An 18,980-nucleotide genomic window follows, 5' to 3' on the forward strand; every position below is an offset into this window, starting at 1 on the left:
AGACGTTTAAACAATAAGATTAATTTTGAAGAGTCAACAGGCGCAAAGCACAACTTTTATCAATGTAATGATCTCGTATTCATAATTAAAGCATAAAATCCATACTTACCAGCTCGAAAACGAAATGACGGAGTCGCACACACGTCCGTAGCAGGTCCGCGCACACAGCTTTGCATTTAGAAGATTTTCGAGATAAAAATAAATAGCGCAAAAGGAACTGTTAAGAGCGCCAGATTTTGCGACTAAAGAAAAGACTAAAAGATTCTGTGTGTGTGTGTACATATATAATATATATTTATATTTCCATAATATATATATATCGGTACGTGTACATCCACCTTCGGATACAATGCAATATAACATCTATTATTGTAGTATTTACTTTTTTCTTTGTAATTCGTACGCATAAATACATGTAGGTAGTAGTACGTTTAATTGTAAGTAAGTTTAAGAGGCGGTACGGAGAAATGTGTAAATTTGCGGGCCGTCTGCTAATATCTAGATATCCAGATATCACCGTCTAGATGTGTTTAAATGAATCGCCGCCGTTTTAGACACATATACATATTAATTAGTTAATCGATCTGTGCTGGCGACCCTATACAATAATTTCACGTCCTCTTCTTATTCGTCGTGTCGTAACTTCATCGGAAGAAGAATCTCTCTCTCGTCACACCGATCCTGATTATCCTATCGATCGTCCTCGCAATCGTCCTCGACGGAGCGACGTTTAGAGGAACACCGACGATCTGATTGGCGAAAGTGGCCGGATAAATATCTCCAATCAGAGGATAGTGATTCCTGCAATTTATCGCGTATTTCTTTTTTCCGCTGAACGTTCCAATTTCTCGTCCCGTCCAGAAGGATCGCGGAGTCACAAATAGACGCGGGAATCGAGCCTGACTCGTTGAAAAATGTTCTCGTGATCGAGACGTCGTCGAGATTCTTTGTGTCATTATTCGCGAGTCAAGCTGTGAATTCTCCATAGGTACACTTTTAATGCTCGGGAGAGATCGTCGAAGGAAACAATGCAACGCGCGAAGACCGGAATTGACCTGATTGCAACGGAAGACTTTCGCATCAATATAGGCGTATTAAAATGTATTTAATTATCTTTTCTAATACTATATTTGTGTCGTTACAAAAGATTTTGCATTTCCATAGATTTAGGGAACGACTGACGAAATCGGTAGTGAAATGAAAGCAACGTTAAACTTTATTGCGTTCACGTACGTCTCACGTAGCGTCTGAATTAACTCGAGAATTTAATGAAGAAATTCGTATTAGTGAAGAGTTACGTTCCTCATGTTCTTATTTCATACTGTTGAAAAGTCATTTCATTAAGAGCGGAGCGAAGTAATGGAATTTGAAATAACAGCTATTTCAAGACGCTAACAGACACATTTTCATGGTTGCATGCGTTCTTCGCGTGTCTCATTCGGAAGGTCAGGCTCCAGCTGCAGCTGAAGGGACGATCGATCGAGTCGAGTGCGAGTCGAGGTCCTTTGAGTGCGGTGTGTAATCGCCACTTCCGGCTTCGGTTCGACGACAATCTTCGTTGACGAAGATGAAACGACGTAAAACCCAATGTGGATTCGGAGGAAGTATTGAGCGAAACGAATCGAGTAAACGTAATAAAAGAGTAAATACAATATCGGGTAGAACGACGTTACATTTGGTACAACAATTCTCACAAAAAATCGCGATCTCCGACTAATAGGGATCGGTTGCACCAAAGCTGGTTAGCGTGAGTTAATTATACATCTCGCATTATCTCCGTCACTGTAATCAGAACTGTACGATCTAGGAAGAGAAAGAGAGAGAGAGAGAGAAAAAGAGAGACGTGGGAACCATCTTAAGCAGAACCCAAGTTAATCGGTGCAACTGATCCCGGACGTCGAACATCGCGAGAGGTAGTTGTGAAAGACCGCGTCGAGAGATTGGAAGCAGGAATACCGTGGAAGAACGTGCGAGGGGTCTTTCCATTTTCGGCGAGTTGTCGCCTCCTGCCGATATCTCGTGCTATATCACAAGCTCAAGTAAAGGATCTCCGGTGTGTCTCTCTTAAAACAATAGGATGCGGAAACCGCGCGAAAGGAGGACCATCAAAGCGTATATCGAGGCCTTTGTTTCTTTCATCGAAAATGCAAATCGGCGAAGCGTCGTGGAAGCGACGCTTGCCCATGAAGGATATCGGATTTGGGTAAATCGTATTAGGAGGAACGTCCGAGCGTGCTCGAGGAGAGATATCGTCATCGGGACAGTCTCTCCAGGGGAGGAGAAGGTATGATATGGAATGGATAGAGTAGGCGGTATAGATGTAAAAAAGAAATGGGCAGAAAAAAACGAAGACAGAGAAAAAAAACGAGACGCGAGCGCAAGAGATGATCGGATGGCGGAGAGGGGGGGGGGGAGGAAGGGAGGAAGGGAAAGGAGATCCTTTAGCCCCACTTCTGGAAGAGACCCATTCGTTGGCACTGGCAATTGGAGCCCCAGAGGTTGCAGCGGCAGCTGGAGCTGTAGCAGCAGTCCTTTGGCCGGTGATCGCAGTTGCCGCCTCGTCTTATGCAAGCCCGCCTATACAAGTATATCAACGAGGTACGTCTACTCGAGATTAGGGGAATCGAGAGAATACCTGTTCGTGAAACATCGAAACATCGAGATGGAACGGGGAGGAAAAACGGGGAGCAAGCAGAGCAAAAATTGTACAACGCGCCCTCGATTTGGTTGGCAATTTTCGCGCGCATGCAGTACTGTGATATACGTGTAATACGTTGGGGAAGAATTTCCCCCGAGGATCGCGTAAATGTAGAGGACCAATTTTTCCGGAGAAGATTCTTGTAAAGAGTTGTATTTTTCAGATATTTTTTAATTCTCAGTGGGTATTGTTAAAATTTAAAGCGCGAGAAGCGTTGCAACGTGTAACACATATACACACACATACATGCATACACAGACACACATATCATGCGTACTTTTTATTGTTTTTTATGCATAATATAAAATCCTTTCTCTCTTCCTCTTTCATTCTCTCTGTTGCGGAATTTTTCTTTGTTAACAAGAAATTATTTCGTAACATTTTAGGATGAGACTAAACTTTACTGTAAAATCTCTCTTTATCTCTTTTCTAAGAATCTGCACGACGCACTATCTTGCATTTCACTCGCGGCGTTCATAAAGTGCATACATTTTCTGCAAAAGCTAACTGAAGGAGAAAATTATGGGAAATGGGAGACAGCATTTTTCACAGGAGAAAATCTCATTCGGAAGGGTCGTCGGAAAATGAAATCAGGATTGACGAATAATATAATCCACTCACTTTTGTGCTGCCCGCATTAGATTCTCCAGAGCATTGTCTGTATAATCCGAGGAGTCGCCACCTTGAAGCTCGCCCACGTCTTCTGCAAAAGTATAAAACGAATGCTGTTTTAATACGATCCATAAATTGGACCGCGTTCACAGACCCGATTAACTACCTCAATTCAATGGTTCTTTTCTGGATCGTCGTCTTAAATATAGATATGAAACGAGGGAATTCTAAAGTTATCTGACATTTACGTTTCAGCATTCTGATTAAGAGAAATGAAAACTGAGAATTGAGAAGAGAGAAGTGATCTATCATTTTTAATTCACTTCTATGGTGTTTTCAAGGATTAAAACTAAAAATCAAGGCATTATTTCCCGTCGTTAATTGAAAAGCTAACGACGTTATTAGCGAAGATGAATAATGATTAAATAGAAGAAAAATTCTTTTTATTTCGAGCGCAAGGGTCGTGAACGCAATTTCTCGCGGAAAACAGGACTACACGTGTCGTTAATCATACACGAGCATAACTCTAAGGATGTTCGCGGTCCGCGATCCGAAAGCTTAAAGACTATTGTTCATCGAAGAGATGAGGAGTGCGTAAAAATAAAAGAATATTCTATGTGCATCTTGTGAAACGACGTCAACAAGATATTACGAGATCGATCTCGTAGCTAGACGTATCTCTTTGACTGATGCGCGATCGCTGGAGCGAATACAGTTCTATCGGTTCTCTTGACAAAATTTGCACGCGACAGTTATTGATTCCGCCGCTTTGTTCTCGACGGGAACATGGAAATGCAACTTGACGTACTACAATCCGTATGAATTTTTGTGGACAAATTCCGTAAATCGAAACGGAGAAACGAAGAATATATCCGAGAATCTACAAGAATTCTGTCAAATACAAATTTGAAATTGTTTGAAAGCCATTTTATGATAGAAAACTGTTTTAATAAACTAAAATATAATTTTAATAAAATAAAATATGACTTTTTAATATTTTTTATACCTTTCATATTCCATATTTCCGGTAAAATTTAACATGTACGAAGTTAAACTGCGAATAAAAAGTTTTATTAAAATACTAAACTGACCGCAAAGCATACGATAGAAATTAAGAGAGTTATATGTAATATTTTCATCATTCCGTTTTTATTATTGCACAACTTTGTTTTTGCTAACGATGCGGACTCGCATAGAACAAAGTTACGTTCATGGCCCATTAAAGTTATTACGGCAAATCTGATTACGTTTCTGGAATTTACACGAGAAGACCCTTTGTGCGGCAAGATGGAAAAGCACACGTTACGTTGGAGCAAATAAAATGAAATATGACATTTTTTCTTTCAGGAAAATTTATGGTTCCACTGTTGTCGTCGGTAAATTGATGCAATACAGTATACTTATTTATTATAAGTTTATGAAAAATTTCTATAACGACAAAAAACACTTGGAATTATTTTTTGCAAAAGATTATTTTGCATATTTCTATAATCCTGAAAAAATTATTTAATATATATAATCTTGATTTCATTTCTGACTTAGCTCATATTTGTGTCACGCAGCAATTTTAATTCTTGCGATAATATCTTTATCAATTCTCGACAATCAATAATATTCTATAAATTCCTACGAAAATATTTTTAATCTTCAGATATCTTCTCTGTTATCGTTATTTGTGGCTTGCGACGGAATGAGAGTAGGACGGTTAAATTACCATCGTATTATTAGATTACAGCGCGATACCTCCGCGAGGATAGAAATGAGGCGACAGAACGGAAATTGGATGAAAAGTGATAAACGATCGGTCACGAGTTCATTAATTGTTATAAGATAATCTTAATGGGAGCGGAATTTCGTTGTATTGCACGTGGGTCAACGGGACTCGGAATGACGACAACCCGATATTATCTTCTTTCATCCATTTTCTCTCGTCGACATTTCTATCGATGATCTCTGAGATTAAGGTCCTAATCTAAGGACCTTTTCTCCTCTCTTATCTCCATCACCGTTCCTTATTCCTCCGTCTTTACGCGAATGCCCCAGGGATGCTGTCGATATCTCAATATTCTTATATAGCGTGTCAGGAAATTGCGAAATTGCCCGTCCCGTAGTCCACAAGGCCGTGTCCTTAGTAGATATCATTATTGCACGAGAGAGGAGAGAAGAAAAAAATTTTACGAAGACGTAATTTTACATAAATGTGCTCAGTAATATACTTTCGGAAATTACCATTTGAATTCAGTCTGTTATTTAATTCGGTTTGACTAAAGAGATACAAAATTGCGCTAAAAAAATAATAGAAAACAATTAATTGTTGCAACTTGAGTAACGAGTAACTTGAGTGCGAGAAGCACTTACAGAAATTCTAAAATGCGTAATCTGTCGTAGTCTGATCGCAGAAAAAATCTGTGACATCATTACTCATAGTTTTTACGAATCCATTATAAATTCTACTAAATGTTTTGGTTATTGTTTATTGTTTCTTACAAACGCGTTTTATCGAGACCCGTTTTTCTCATATTTCTCTTATCGGTTAGTATCAGGAACCGTATGTTCCTGCGTGGACTTACATGATAATAAAATGTGGCAAACGACAGTAGAATAAATTCCATTTTATCGTTCGTAAAGTACAACTGCACTTTCGTCGTTCGTAACGAGGAATATATAACTCGTATTTACGCCGTGCACGCAATAATTTAATTATATTATTCATTGTTTTTGCTATAATCTTGGTCTCAGTATGTAAAATATAAAAAGACATGGAAAAGATAAACGAAATAACATTGCGATTTTCGATTCTAACATAAAATTGATGACTTAATACACATAACAAAATATAAATAAAATTGAATAATAATAATATTGAGTGATGTCAGCTGACGTAACGAAAAGAAGAGATGGAGAAATGACGCATTACGAAATGACCGATTACGAAATATCGAGAAATCGATAAACAATTACAGTATCCTCAACAGGAAGTCCCCAAAGAGCAATCAAACGTAATTAAATCATCGAGACTGATGCCCTACCGGAAACTGATTACGATTTCAAGCGGCACCGGCGATTTTTGCAAAATCATCATTTTTCTCTATTTTGATCCGTCGATCTACTTTGCTTAATTACAGTATAGTTTTCCGGGAGTCAAGAGCGATCAAATTAATCAGATGAACGCAAATATTTATTTATCAATATAATCACGCGATGATCCATCATCTAATTTCCATACCCCAGAGACATAAACACATAAATTATCAAATTGCGTGATACAATGGCCATAAAACTCAATTAACGTAATAAGAGGAAACTCAATCGATCGTTCACGTACGTCCACGAACAAGAGATCGTAATTACGCTATACTAATGTTTCATCGTGTACATGTTACTGAAGCAAACGTAATTTCAAGTGCGAATTGTTTAGTCGAACGTGACGAGCCGTAATTCAATCGGTACGTGTCCGACCATGTATAGACTTAAATCACTTACACCGTCCGTGCTCTGACTGAGTCGATGAGATACAAGAGTCCATCAGCATCGAATTCCTTCAGAAAATTGTTATTCATTGCAACTCTCTTTCATACGCCACTTCTAACACTTTAAAAATCGTTCTGCAATTTATAATAGCGCGAACAAGCTTTATTTCCTGTGCGTAGACTATGCGAGATAATTTCTCAAATTTATCATGTAAATTGTTGGAAGTTAGATTCTGGTAATTGTAATCAAGTAAACCGCACGAAGTCTCTTGTAAGGAAGAATGTAATGCCTCGATGGTTTACAACTTTAAATGAGCTTCGTAATATCGCGAGGGAAGCGCGATATTGCCATTTGCAACTTTTAATACTTGCAAAGTGGTTGATTAATTCCGTAACGTTAAATAATACCAACAATTGAGGAGTTTCCAATGTCTGTGCAGTTTTCAAGAATCTTGTGTACTCTAAAAAAGACTGTCTCGGTAATCCTCTTTTACTAGTGTAATTCCGAAAGATTCAATTTGTTCCGAAAAAGAAACAAACAGAAGCGATCTCATCAAACTACATTCGATGTAAGATTCTACAGTGATCCTAACTTTAATAGAACGGATATCTATCTCAATGAAACTTTTTCCACACATTTTCATAACTAGGAAACTTCTTCCGCACGAAGCTTTTATTTTATGCTTTAATGTCAAAACTTCTATTCAAAGATAATGTATGTATAGATGCACATTACACCTTTACAGCAAAGTGTTTTAGATTTTTCATAAAAAAATGAAAAATGTATACATTTAATATGAAACTTCACAAATGTTCTTCGAAGGTGTAAAAAGTTTCGAATTTGAGATTGCTCCCTGTTTCATCCAATGATATTTAAAAAATATATTTAAATAATATGTATTTAAAAAAATTAAAGTATTTTCTTCTTAAAAATACATTTTACAGTAAAAACATGTTACAGATGTTTTCCATTTATGCATAATTATAGGGGTAAACATTTCTAAAAATAAGTATCTTTTCCATTCTATGGAAAATGTATCCTGGCCATATTTGTGTCGTATCATCTACGCGAATGTACTCTTATTGCTCCCGGGAGAATTGAATAATCGAAGTGTATACCGCGACGGCGACCCCAAAACGTGAACATCCAGGAACTCTGATGAGGTCGTCCGAAAGACACCGGAGGCTTTCACAACGTTCTTTCACACATCCTCCCCGAATGCTCTTTCACGAGTCCTTGCGCCGCGTATCTCGGAAGCGGCTTGCAGATCGCGATCAACAGCGGGCAAGAAAAAAAACGGTACCAGACCAGAACTCACCACCATCGTCGAAGTAAGGACTGGCGAAGCTTCTGTCGGCCAGGACGACCAACAGTAGGAACAACCATAGCAGACAGGACCTCATGCCTATGACGATGCGCCCGCTCGGCTCGGCTCGCGCTCGCGCGGAAGAAATTCGAAGCGGAGAATTCCGCGTGAAGGGCGTCGAGTACCGCAAAGTTCCGCGGAGTTCCACGCAGTTCTCTGTTCTCTCTTCGGCTCGCTCCGCGCTCCTGGAAGGGAATTCTCACCCTCGGTTCACTCGGATACTCGGGGTGCGAGTGAGGGTTCCACCGTGGCCGATGGTGCTTATATAGACGTGGGAGGCGTGGCGATGCGCCCCCACGAGGATACGTAGAAGCGAGAGAGCTTGGCGTCTCTCCGGATCAGGCGCAAGGTTCACCACCGCGCGCGCCCTGGTGCGTTCTGTCTGATCGTGTCATCGCAGGAGCGCAACCCCCTCGGACAGTGGGGGATTAAATCCTTTTCGGCTGTTTGCCGTACCCTCGGCGGATACCCGCACTCTCGGAGAGGAGCAACTGGTTGCGAAGCAACTGGTATCCGAACTCTACCTCTGTGCCTTTCTCTCTCTCTCTCTCTCTAGTTCTGTCTCTTTCTGTATTTCCCTTTCGACCTCGGAGCCCTTTGGAACTATCCTGTGGCTATTCCTACAAATGAAAACCCAAATGTCAGAGGTGTCAGTTACAGAACGAGACGCAAATTCCGAGTTACGAGAACGAGAACGAGCGAATAAGTTCGCGGAAACGTATAAGTGAAGGAATAAGCCGCGAATTACGACGGAATGATAGGGAGGTAGAAGATGGGGATGCAGGATGTTCATTATTCGCGATTTATAAGATTGCACTTTTATCTCGTTTCTTCAAAGTTGGAGCTGAAGGATCAGGCCTTTAATCACGTGACTTATATGTATTTACATGACATTTCTCATTCTATTTGCTGCTCTGAAAATTGATTCGCGTGAATTTAATGATTTTTGTTACTGTAGCAGTTACTAATAACTCAAGTATCTGCTAGCGTAATATCTTTCTATACTACCAGTAAATTATATAAAGTACTAAAAGATTGTTGTACATACTAGTTCATACTATAAAATAGTAAAATCTAGCAACACTTAGTTTTTACTAGTAACTTATTAAAACATTTCTAGCTCAAATTGATCAAATAATTCAAAGCACGATTGAATAATTCAAATAACAAGCATACGCGTGTGTTAATGCATCGCGGTTTTCATGTGCACGGGGAATTTCATTGCAACCTTTACGCGGGAATGAACCAAATAATTTCTTGTTAGTTGTTAGCTGTTCAGCGGGAGTTTGTCGTGACCACTGCATCGTGTTGCGTATTGTCTGATTCTCGAGCATGCGATCTCTCGTTTTATTTATCATACAAAGCAGGTCACGTCCTGCCACTGCACATGAAAAAAATTTAATTTCTTGACGTAAAGTCGTAAACACATCGACTGATCGCAGTTAAACATATTTATTACGTTTAAGAATGCTTGACTATGTTTGGCCGATTTGCTTATGGCTTTAGTGTTGCGATTAAAGTTTTTTCACATGTAATAGACTGCTTAATGGACTGCCTGTAGCGAACTCGAAAGCTGCGATCTACGATCCGTCATTCTCTAAACAAAGCGAAAATGCTTTGCACGAATATATGATGATCCAAAGAGGAAATAATCACGTCAGGATTTGAGTTACTGTTTGTAGAAGTTTGCTCGTTCTTGTGCATTTGCGGAATGATTTAATGAAACATAATGCTGGACGCATGTGAGAGCGAGCTGGGAAATGAATTTGAGAATAACATGGAAATAATATTAAATAATGTAAATAATCAAATAAGAAAAGAAATTCGAAATATTCAAAATGCTCGTTATTATTATCCCTAAAGATAAAAAAACATTATTTATTATTCTTTTCATAGAGAAAATGAAATGTTTAATTTTATAAATTACATTTATGCATTTATATTTCCAATTTTAGATATCTCAATTCTATATTTAAAATATACATTTAACATTAATGTATATACATAAAAGGCGTGTGTAAACCGTCACGGATTTTCTCCTAATTTTTATTCTCTCTTAAAAAAGTTAAGCTCGTGTTTCAGTGTCTGCAATTTTCATCTCATTTCACACTGTTGTTTTATTTTCCGTGTAGAAAAATAAACGGCACAGTACGCTTCTCTTTTAAATATATGCGACAACGGTGCAATCTAGGGATTCATTAGTGGAATATTCGCCTCTTTGATGCTAAGTTCTCGAATTGCATTGGGAAAGTTTGTAACACGGCAGTTACACAAGTTGTCACTTAAGCCACGCACGAGAAATATAATGAAATGACGGCTTTCGCGACAATATCCATTATTCAGTACCCGACTTTGACTCCGTAAACGCCTTTGCGGCAGCTGTGAACTTCCGACGTTTACTTAAGGGCAATCATAGTGCAATTTCAGCTTGCTGCAAGCGCTGAGACACTGATACAACTGGGAATACGTCTCGTCTTGCACATACGTCTTATTCGCGATGTTTTATCTCTCGAAACAATCTGTCAAATCTTATTTAAATACAAAAATGCAAAGGTACTGAACTATTATTTATAAAAAAACGAATTTATACATAAATTAGGCGCAATATCCTACACCCACATAATATACGTAAATGTCGTACATTTATGTTTGACGCGACGTATAATGACGAATGCTGTAATACATTTCTTCAAATCTTGTTAAGAATAATTCGGCTAACGGAAACAAAGTTTCGTGCCTAAAAAGGGTGAGACAAACGAGGCGCCTAATACGAAAAGGGCTGAGGAGGGTGAAGTTCGTCTTTCGACGACGAGCGAGGGTTGCGTCGTGGGCGGTGGGCTGAGAGCAGTCGAAGGTGACGGCGAGATGGAACTTAGAAATTGTCGGTTGTGGGTGGTTTGCGAACGGAAAACCTTTCACGTGACGGTGATTGCGCTTACAAGAGTGCGAGGGCATGTCCTTTCATCGTTCGGATTATCGGATAAACCGCATTTACTCGTAACATACCTCTGCCGCAATCTCCTTTCCGCGTAACGCTCCGTTGTAAGTCGTAATCATGTTACGATATCAAGATAAATTCGCCGTGCTTGCTATATCAAATATCAATATCACGTTGCGTTTCGCGACGAGAAATAGTTTAATCTCATGGTCTCGTCAGAGTTACGACTCGCATTATATTATACAAAAGCAATCTGATCGAGCTGCTCTCACTTTGAACTTTGAAGGATGTGGATCTTAAGATAATGCTGATGAATATTCCTCGATACGTTCTTCGATCCACAGGTATATTCCGTAACGTTCCGTTATTGCATCGCATTTGTTAATAGCGCACATCGTTAGAAGAATCGACTAAGGGGACTAGGAAAGGAATTCGATATTCGTTAAAACGATACAATTATTAAAAACACAATAAAAAGAAAATAGAAATAAAAGTTGACAGCAATACTTTACCAATTAGTTTCCATCAATCAATTTCATAACGACGATACTGAGCTTTCTTTATTTCTCGTCTTTCTCCCCGTAGATGAGATAAAATCGAGCGATAAAAAATAATCCGATGCTGATCCGAACGATACGAGAAAGAGAGATCCTGTGAAATACGTCAGCCCGCAAATTCTCGATAACGCGGATGCTTCTTTCTGTGTCCTCGAGGCGTTCTATCCCTCTCATCGCCTTTAGGAGAACGAGCACGAGGAGGAAGAAAAGGCACGTCTGCGTCACGGTGAGCGCACCCCCATGACCAGGAAATTCGATGTCACGTCCTAATTGGCGTTTATGGTACACGGGGGTGCTATGCATCAGCTGATATTATACATCGTCTATGTAATGAGTTACCGGAGACCTCGGTGGATTCATTACGGACAACGCTGGCGGTCCTGAACCTTATGTTGCGATGGATTACTGTACCCGTAGCCACGACCTCGACCTGGCTTTTCGGCCAGAGAAATTAAATACAGATTGTGAACCATTAAACCACGTTACAACGGCGTAATTATGTTAGAACCCGTTGATATGCTTTACGAAACTCCGCAGCAGAATGAAAACGACCACCACGACTTGCCATGAATTCTGTTCATTGCGCGCCAGTGATGAGATTCGCGGGAAAATATTTCTGCAAAATGAAATCTCACGTTGCTTTCGCAATTCAAATTTTTATGCAGCTTTACGTTTAATGAGAAGTAAAGAGACGCGATATTTTACTTATAATATTATGGTTTTGGAAGATTTCCTCTTTGTAAAATTGATATAAATAAACAAAGTTGCTAGAGTGATGTGAAAATTCTGTAGAGATGCTAATTGCGACATATCATTTTAATTCTTAAATTTTGTTTAAAAATAAAAATAAAAATTGTACCTATAAATGTATATCCTAAAGACTGCTACTATATATCCTAGAGATTGCTCGCTAGATATCATAGTTTTCATATTATTGTATTTATATTAATTTTGAAATTTTTTAAATGTAACATAATTTTTTCGAAGTAAGTACATGTATATCTCTTTGGGAGATCTGTGTAACTCTTGGTAACTTTCTTCTGGCTACTTTGCAAGTCTTATAAAATATTTGCCTTATATCTGTTCTTTGGAAAGATCTTACTCGTCTGCGTATGTACATATATTTTTGAAATTTTAACAAGTCTCACGTCGCAAGTTCTCAGTTCCGAACACATCCCATGGCGCTTCTATTCCCGATTTCACGGTATCTCGTGTTTTGAGACTTAACAGAGCGAATGTAGTACAGTGAGCAACTTTTAACTTTGGGAGTACGAAAGCAAAAACTCAAGCAACTTGAAACTTACCGTAAAAGACTTGTATCTTGGAATGTATTGCGCAACGTAAGAAACTTCGATCGTATTTTTTTTCTCATGGATCTTTTCACGTTCGCGTCACCAAGAAAAAGAAAAAAGATAAAAATAAGATTCTTATAAATAAAAGCTCGTGCATACATTTGCCCGAATGTGAATTAAACTGTTCAAATTAAATAACGGAGATGATCGTGGAAGTTGAGGAGGATTTGCGGGACTTTGCAACGATCTGTAGGAGAGATTACCTCGGAAAGAAAGTGGTGAGACCAACCGAGTGCAGGCCATTACCAAGTTACTCGCCACCCTTGAATATCTTGAATGGGCCGTACAAGCAATATTTGAATACGCGACTAGAAAATCAATCGCTGCCTGAAAACGAACGAAGCGAGGATCCGGAAGACTACTTAAACGAGGTAAACGTATTAATTGGTATGCACATATTTCTTCATAAATTATTATATTATTATATCAAATACAGATACACAACAAGTTTCCCCGTTTAAAAAATGCTCTGCCGCGAGTCGCGCTAGACGAAGAAATGATACAACGTCGGAACGATAAATTGAAGAAAACTGCTTATCAAGTAGATTATTCTGGAGAATTTAGTAAGAACTCATTATTTATAATAATCACGCCAATTGTTCTGCTTAATTTCTAGTCATTAACATTGCAATCGATATCGTCGTACAGTTGCAGATGAATATTTTCTGTCGCGATTGGATCAGCCTAGAAAAGAAGTGACGTTACCGCAAGGCTGGATTATACCGAAGACTGTTCAAAGATACACTTATCGAAATCCGTGGACGAGCCCAATGAAAGGCTTGATAAAGCCACTAAAAATTGTCAAACCGCGCAATAACTTGGATCCCGATCCTAAAGAAAGAGAAATTCTCCGTGTAACGTGAGTAACGTTGATCACATAAATATATTAACTCGACATAAAAATAACGTTTCATTGTGCAGGCAATCTGAAATATTATAATACTTTCTTTGACAGAACCGGCAATTCCGAATACGCGGATGTAATCGGAGTTACAGGAGAGAGGATTATGCTACAGGATCTCGCAAACAGAACGCTGGATTGCGGGAGTCATTGAGGAGTACCGAAATCGATCCGAATCGCAATGTTTATCGATAATAAAACCGAATTTAAATATTCCGTTCAAAATATTCTGAATTATTATTAAATTATGCGTTTGTAATGAAGATGTAGACGTAAACTTTGCGTTAACACCGATAGGCATCGGAAGCGTGTGCAAGTCACATGACAATAAATCGCTGAAGGTTACTAAAAAACAGAATTTATATTTTTCTATTGGTACACAATAATGCTTCACTTATGGAACGCATTTTCACGTTCCAGTAGTCAATTACTTACTAGAGCACTTACAATTACGGCGCTGTACAACCTCTTCTCCATTTTAACACCACTACTCGCAACATAAGCACTGCTCTTACATTTTACTTTTATTAATATTTACAAAAAGTCTCTAGATCCGTTTTCACATATGTATCCGTTTTTATATATGTGTCCGTTTCGATCAATGAATATGATACTTGATATATTTTATCTACATGATAGCTAATAAAAAGAAAAAAACAAATTGGACTATATAATAAAACTTTGGTACCTGAATCAAAGTTTGAAAGCAGAAAATTACGTAAGAAATGAAGTTTTCGAAACCGTTATACGTAATCCGATAAAATGTGTGCAGGTACTTAGAGAGATCGTATATAGCTATCAAATATAACAATATCTGGAATAGCTCTGAATTAAACAGTTCATGTATCGTGCATACACATCTAATGCATGTACATCTTGTATGTTGCTTGATGATACATTCATCTCTTGTAAATTCGATTAACTAATATACTCGCATTATTATACAAAGATGCAGCGTTATAACTTACATTTAATTCGGTCTTAACCGTAAACTTAAGCGTTATAACTTATATCCAATTCAGTTTTAACTTATATCTAATTCGATTTTAAACTTAATTTGATGACTTAATCTAATTTCCGAAAGAAAAGTTACCCAGCACATATATACAATTCGTAATTCAGTCTCTCATATCGCAAGATATCAATAACATGAAATTTTTGTAAAACATGACGAAATAGACACGTTATGCCGCGTACCGCAACAGATAGATAATACGTTTTTTAATTTTACTTAATTTTTATTTATTAATCAGAGATGAAAACTAATTTATGTATACATACTGAATATATTTATCTTATTAAACAAAACACTTATTCCTTTCGGTTAGAGTAGTAAAGCATTATTACATAAAATTGTGAATACTGCGAAACTGTACATGCATCATTTATGCATATACACGGTGTCTTAATCATACCGGAGTAAGTGTTTTAATTACAAATTCTTTGACCAATTTGAAACCGTATCGTCTTGGTGAAAAAATGTCGAATGATGCGTCTTTATTGCACCTTTTTAATCTTTAACATTATACACGTTTGCACGTTACAAATTACACTTTGTAATAAAATAAATTTTTAAAACTGTAATCAAATTTGAACTACTGAAAAAAAATGATTTTGATCATAATTTTTCTTTTGTTGAAGGTTCTTGCCGATAATTTACGTTTGCTTTGTAATTATTTGACTAATGCATTGAAAAATCTAAATCAGTCAAAGAATAATAAAACAATTAGAGAGAGAGAGAGAGAGAGAGAGAGAGAGAGAGAGAGAGAGAGAGAGAGAGAGAGAGAGAGAGAGAGAGAGAGAGAGAGAGAGAGAGAGAGAGAGAGAGCCTTAATGTGTACTAACTTCACGCTATACCTCCCACAACTGCGTGGTTGTAAAAATTACAGTTTTATTATACACTGCGCGTTTGAATGAGAATATGTACAAAATGCAAATGTCCAATATGACCACCGACACAAACCTCTCGCGCACGGATACTCCACTTACGACGTGATATTTTCTACATTATATGATTGTTTGTTGTAATAATGTCGTCATCAGAGATCATGTCTTGCAGAGGAATATTTGGTTTCTGCAACAAACAATCAAAAAACGGCAAATGTAATTCGAGATTCCCGCGAGAATCGCAAGCGGTCACTACTTGAAGAGAAAGAAAGAAGAAAGCTTATCTTACTTCAAGTACAATCGTGGATGCCATATTGTCTGTGTCGTGATATTGTACACCTACATTTGCGGCTGCTATTGCTACAGTACGAACGGTATCGGTGCTGGTTGAGGTTGTGATGTGCTGGGTAATCGTGGAGTTTGCGTTTTCTCTACTGCAACCATTACACTCTTATATGCGTAAAATTACCAGAATGAGTAAAACACCACTTCTTACTTGTTTTCCTTTTCTTTTTATTGTACGATAAAATTTCATTATAGGAGAATATATAATAGGTATCACTTACTTCCGTTTTTTCACTTGACCGGAGTGAAAACGGCCACCCTCCCCACGAATTCGATTCATTGCGTGCCGATGTCGGGATTCGTGTAAATATTTCTGCAAATTTACGTTACCTTCTATTACCTATTATTGCAAGGAAAATTTTCTTTACTTAACAAGAGAGATAAACGTGCACACTGCAATAGTTACGTATAATGGTTTCTAAAGATTCTTTCGAAAACTGATATTTAAATACAACTTGAAAACATTTATTATGTACTACAAGAAACGAAGAAAAATATTAAAATGCAAAAAGGAAGGGAAGGATACATACCGGCCTCTCCTTAGGTATTTTCCCTTCAGCCTCAAGCTTGGCACGTGCCTGTCGACGTTTCAATATCCGTCTATACTGTTTGGCATTGACATAAAGCGGTTCTTCCTCAAGTAACTCTGCGCTGGGCAGTGCCATTCTTTGGAACTGTGTTTGTCCACTGTTGCTCGGTAACATCTAATTATAGCAAAATACAACCAAGCATTAATTATCATATAATAATGATAAGGAAACATTAAATCATCGTAATTGCAAAAAACATGTATCTATGTTAAACGCAATATAATTATTGGGAGAAACAGAAGAAAGTAAGAGGAATTTTCTTGCCAGTAATTACCATAACAACGTTTCCTCCTTGCGCCGATGCTGAGGATGTGGGACTGCCCAATGGCTGTACTGGAGTTGTAGTCGCTGCAGTAGTGGTACTTTGCGACGTAGTGCCGGCAATTTGCATGAGATTGCCATTAAGATTAATCACTGTAAGTAAAAAGTACACAGGTCGAAGGTTTAAAGAACGATTCCGTTTGTCAAAGAGATTCGAGGAATTTCGTGAACGTGACTCGACGTACCTGTTGGTTGGGCTTGCTGGACCTGACCTTCCAATTGCACGGGCTGATATATGTATGTCTGTCCATCGGGAGTCTGAATAATTTGTGCTGTCTGTGGCTGTTGAATGACTATTTGCTGCCCCGTGCTGGTCAGACTGGACACGGGAACGACCTGGATCTGCCCGTTAGGTGCCGCTACTTGTATGGCCTGTGGAAGCATCATGGTCTGGCCACCTTGGCCCATTTGCACCACTTGCACCGTTTCACCAGCGCTGCCTACTACAACCGCTTGCCCCTCACTGAGCTGCTCCATGGTAAAATGCTACTAAATTAACTGTAACGAAAGAATCAATTCGTTCATGAATAAAAGCAGTTAATTAGAAGATATCTGATTAATAATTATTATAATAAATATTACTTAATAATAAAAAACGACGCGTTTATTGAACGTAACCACTCGATCCCATGTGCCGTCGATCAAACCGAGGTTAAATGCGTCCATCGTGTAACTCCTCGGTCAACTACCGATCATATGATCGTCGAAACCGTTGTGGTTCTATCCGTTAGGATAAGGTAGTTGAACGACGCGACCATCAAGCCATAACGGCTCGATGTTAAGTACCGATCATATGATCGTCCAGATCGTTAGTGCTATCTGTTAAGTTAGGTTAGGTTAACGACGCGCGGGACGATCCAAGGATCGATGCGAGGTGGAGATCGTTTGGCTACGTTTGGTCCGTCAACGTGACGGATCGTTCGTTGCGTGCACAGTTTATTGAACATACGGCATAATCGCCTGGAGGCCGTGCCTCGCGTCAAGTCGACCGAGGCGCGAGCGTGGCACGCAACTTCGTGCCGCGCGAAGGCAGAAATGGATCACCGAGGACGCGTCGCCAATGTACCGTTTCCTGGCGTGAAACATCTCTCCTCGTGTTTCCGGACCAGACACACGTGACCGAAGACGCCGTCACCGCGACCCACGCCGTGCGACTCGCGCGGGCCCGTTCCGTCGCTCGACGACTCGGCGAGAACGCGCTCGACCGCCATCGGACGACGCGGACATCCGTCGGAGAACCGCGATATCGCCGCAGCAAACATGGCCGTGTGGCGAGAGCTTTTTCGGCGTCGGAGAGGGCGATCGCTCGCGCGACGATGCACGGACGCGGTTGCGAAATTAGGGTTAATCACGGACGTGGGCGCGCGACCGTGCCGCGTATCGGGCTGATGTTTGATAATTTGTGAACTTACATTGGATATTTTCGTGAGCACTTTCCCAATGATTGGTCGGCGAATTGAGGACCAATGGTCGACGATAGATAGTCCCTCGGCTCTTGTGTATTGGTGGCACTGAACAGCGAGAACTGCCACTCCGATAGCAGCCCGACATCGAGACCGGTCGATGCCCCTCTGCGCCGCGAAGCGGCCGGCCAATCGTGCGCCGCGTCTTTACCCTCTCCCTTATCGCGCGCAATTCAAGATTCGCGCGCCTCCAACTATTTACTTTCGCTAACGGAGTTCCGTCAAAGCATTGTCCTCAAAGCATCTATCGCGGCTGTGATCTGGCTAATCGTTTGTAAAATTATAGAAAATTATTTGCGCATACACACAGAGTCAATTAAGACTCTGAATTTACTTATGATTGAGCAACATGGAATTCGAATATTCTCAAGTTCGAGTTAATTGTAGATCATTCTTATCACTCACACTCACTCGCAATTTACAAAGTAAAAGTACAATTATTCAATTAAATGTATGGTTAAATAATTTGTTCGTTTAAA

At 39.2% G+C, this 18,980-nt stretch overlaps 3 protein-coding genes across 8 annotated transcripts; 1 reads left to right on the forward strand and 2 right to left on the reverse strand.

Moving 5' to 3' along the window:
• Positions 1-269: 269 nt before the first annotated feature.
• On the reverse strand, positions 270-8,402 carry LOC105277082 (U8-agatoxin-Ao1a). Of its 2 annotated transcripts, none has more exons than XM_011335232.3 (3): positions 8,100-8,402; positions 3,320-3,401; positions 270-2,604 (listed from the first exon to the last, which is right to left on the reverse strand). In XM_011335232.3, the coding sequence occupies exons 1-3, from the start codon at positions 8,182-8,184 to the stop codon at positions 2,442-2,444; spliced, it is 330 nt and encodes a 109-aa protein (XP_011333534.1). In that variant the 5' UTR covers positions 8,185-8,402; the 3' UTR covers positions 270-2,441. The 2 variants fall into 2 exon arrangements, with proteins under 2 accessions (XP_011333534.1, XP_011333535.1); XM_011335233.3 differs by having other exon boundaries at positions 270-2,577; positions 8,100-8,401.
• A 3,664-nt stretch (positions 8,403-12,066) lies between these two features.
• On the forward strand, positions 12,067-14,746 carry LOC105277085. Its single transcript, XM_020030922.2, has 2 exons — positions 12,067-13,365; positions 13,431-14,746. The coding sequence occupies exons 1-2, from the start codon at positions 13,138-13,140 to the stop codon at positions 13,608-13,610; spliced, it is 408 nt and encodes a 135-aa protein (XP_019886481.1). The 5' UTR covers positions 12,067-13,137; the 3' UTR covers positions 13,611-14,746.
• Positions 14,241-18,587, reverse strand: LOC105277083 (nuclear transcription factor Y subunit alpha). Of its 5 annotated transcripts, none has more exons than XM_011335235.3 (7): positions 18,451-18,587; positions 17,224-17,536; positions 16,992-17,131; positions 16,658-16,831; positions 16,349-16,467; positions 16,072-16,216; positions 14,241-15,969 (listed from the first exon to the last, which is right to left on the reverse strand). In XM_011335235.3, exons 2-7 carry the CDS (start codon positions 17,513-17,515, stop codon positions 15,898-15,900), a joined length of 942 nt encoding a protein of 313 aa, XP_011333537.1. In that variant the 5' UTR covers positions 17,516-17,536; positions 18,451-18,587; the 3' UTR covers positions 14,241-15,897. The 5 variants fall into 5 exon arrangements, with proteins under 5 accessions (XP_011333537.1, XP_011333538.1, XP_011333536.1 ...); XM_011335236.3 differs by lacking the exon at positions 18,451-18,587 and adding an exon at positions 18,105-18,404; XM_011335234.3 differs by lacking the exon at positions 18,451-18,587 and adding an exon at positions 17,988-18,403.
• Between the last annotated feature and the right edge of the window lie 393 nt (positions 18,588-18,980).

Source organism: Ooceraea biroi, chromosome 3 (genome assembly GCF_003672135.1).
Source record: "Ooceraea biroi isolate clonal line C1 chromosome 3, Obir_v5.4, whole genome shotgun sequence".
NCBI lineage: Eukaryota > Metazoa > Arthropoda > Insecta > Hymenoptera > Formicidae > Ooceraea > Ooceraea biroi.

Excerpts from the sequence above, each read along its gene's own strand:
- LOC105277085 (XM_020030922.2), top strand. The coding sequence starts at position 13,138 with ATGATCGTGGAAGTTGAGGAGGATTTGCGGGACTTTGCAACGATCTGT. Across the intron at positions 13,366-13,430 it reads CGGAAGACTACTTAAACGAG|ATACACAACAAGTTTCCCCG; the intron begins GTAAACGTATTA and ends TATCAAATACAG.
- LOC105277082 (XM_011335232.3), bottom strand. The coding sequence starts at position 8,184 with ATGAGGTCCTGTCTGCTATGGTTGTTCCTACTGTTGGTCGTCCTGGCC. Across the intron at positions 3,402-8,099 it reads TCCTTACTTCGACGATGGTG|AAGACGTGGGCGAGCTTCAA; the intron begins GTGAGTTCTGGT and ends ATACTTTTGCAG. Across the intron at positions 2,605-3,319 it reads CTAATGCGGGCAGCACAAAA|ACGTACCTCGTTGATATACT; the intron begins GTGAGTGGATTA and ends AATCTCGAGTAG.
- LOC105277083 (XM_011335235.3), bottom strand. The coding sequence starts at position 17,515 with ATGGAGCAGCTCAGTGAGGGGCAAGCGGTTGTAGTAGGCAGCGCTGGT. Across the intron at positions 17,132-17,223 it reads CCAGCAAGCCCAACCAACAG|TGATTAATCTTAATGGCAAT; the intron begins GTACGTCGAGTC and ends TTTTACTTACAG. Across the intron at positions 16,468-16,657 it reads AAATACCTAAGGAGAGGCCG|GTAATAGAAGGTAACGTAAA; the intron begins GTATGTATCCTT and ends TTGCAATAATAG.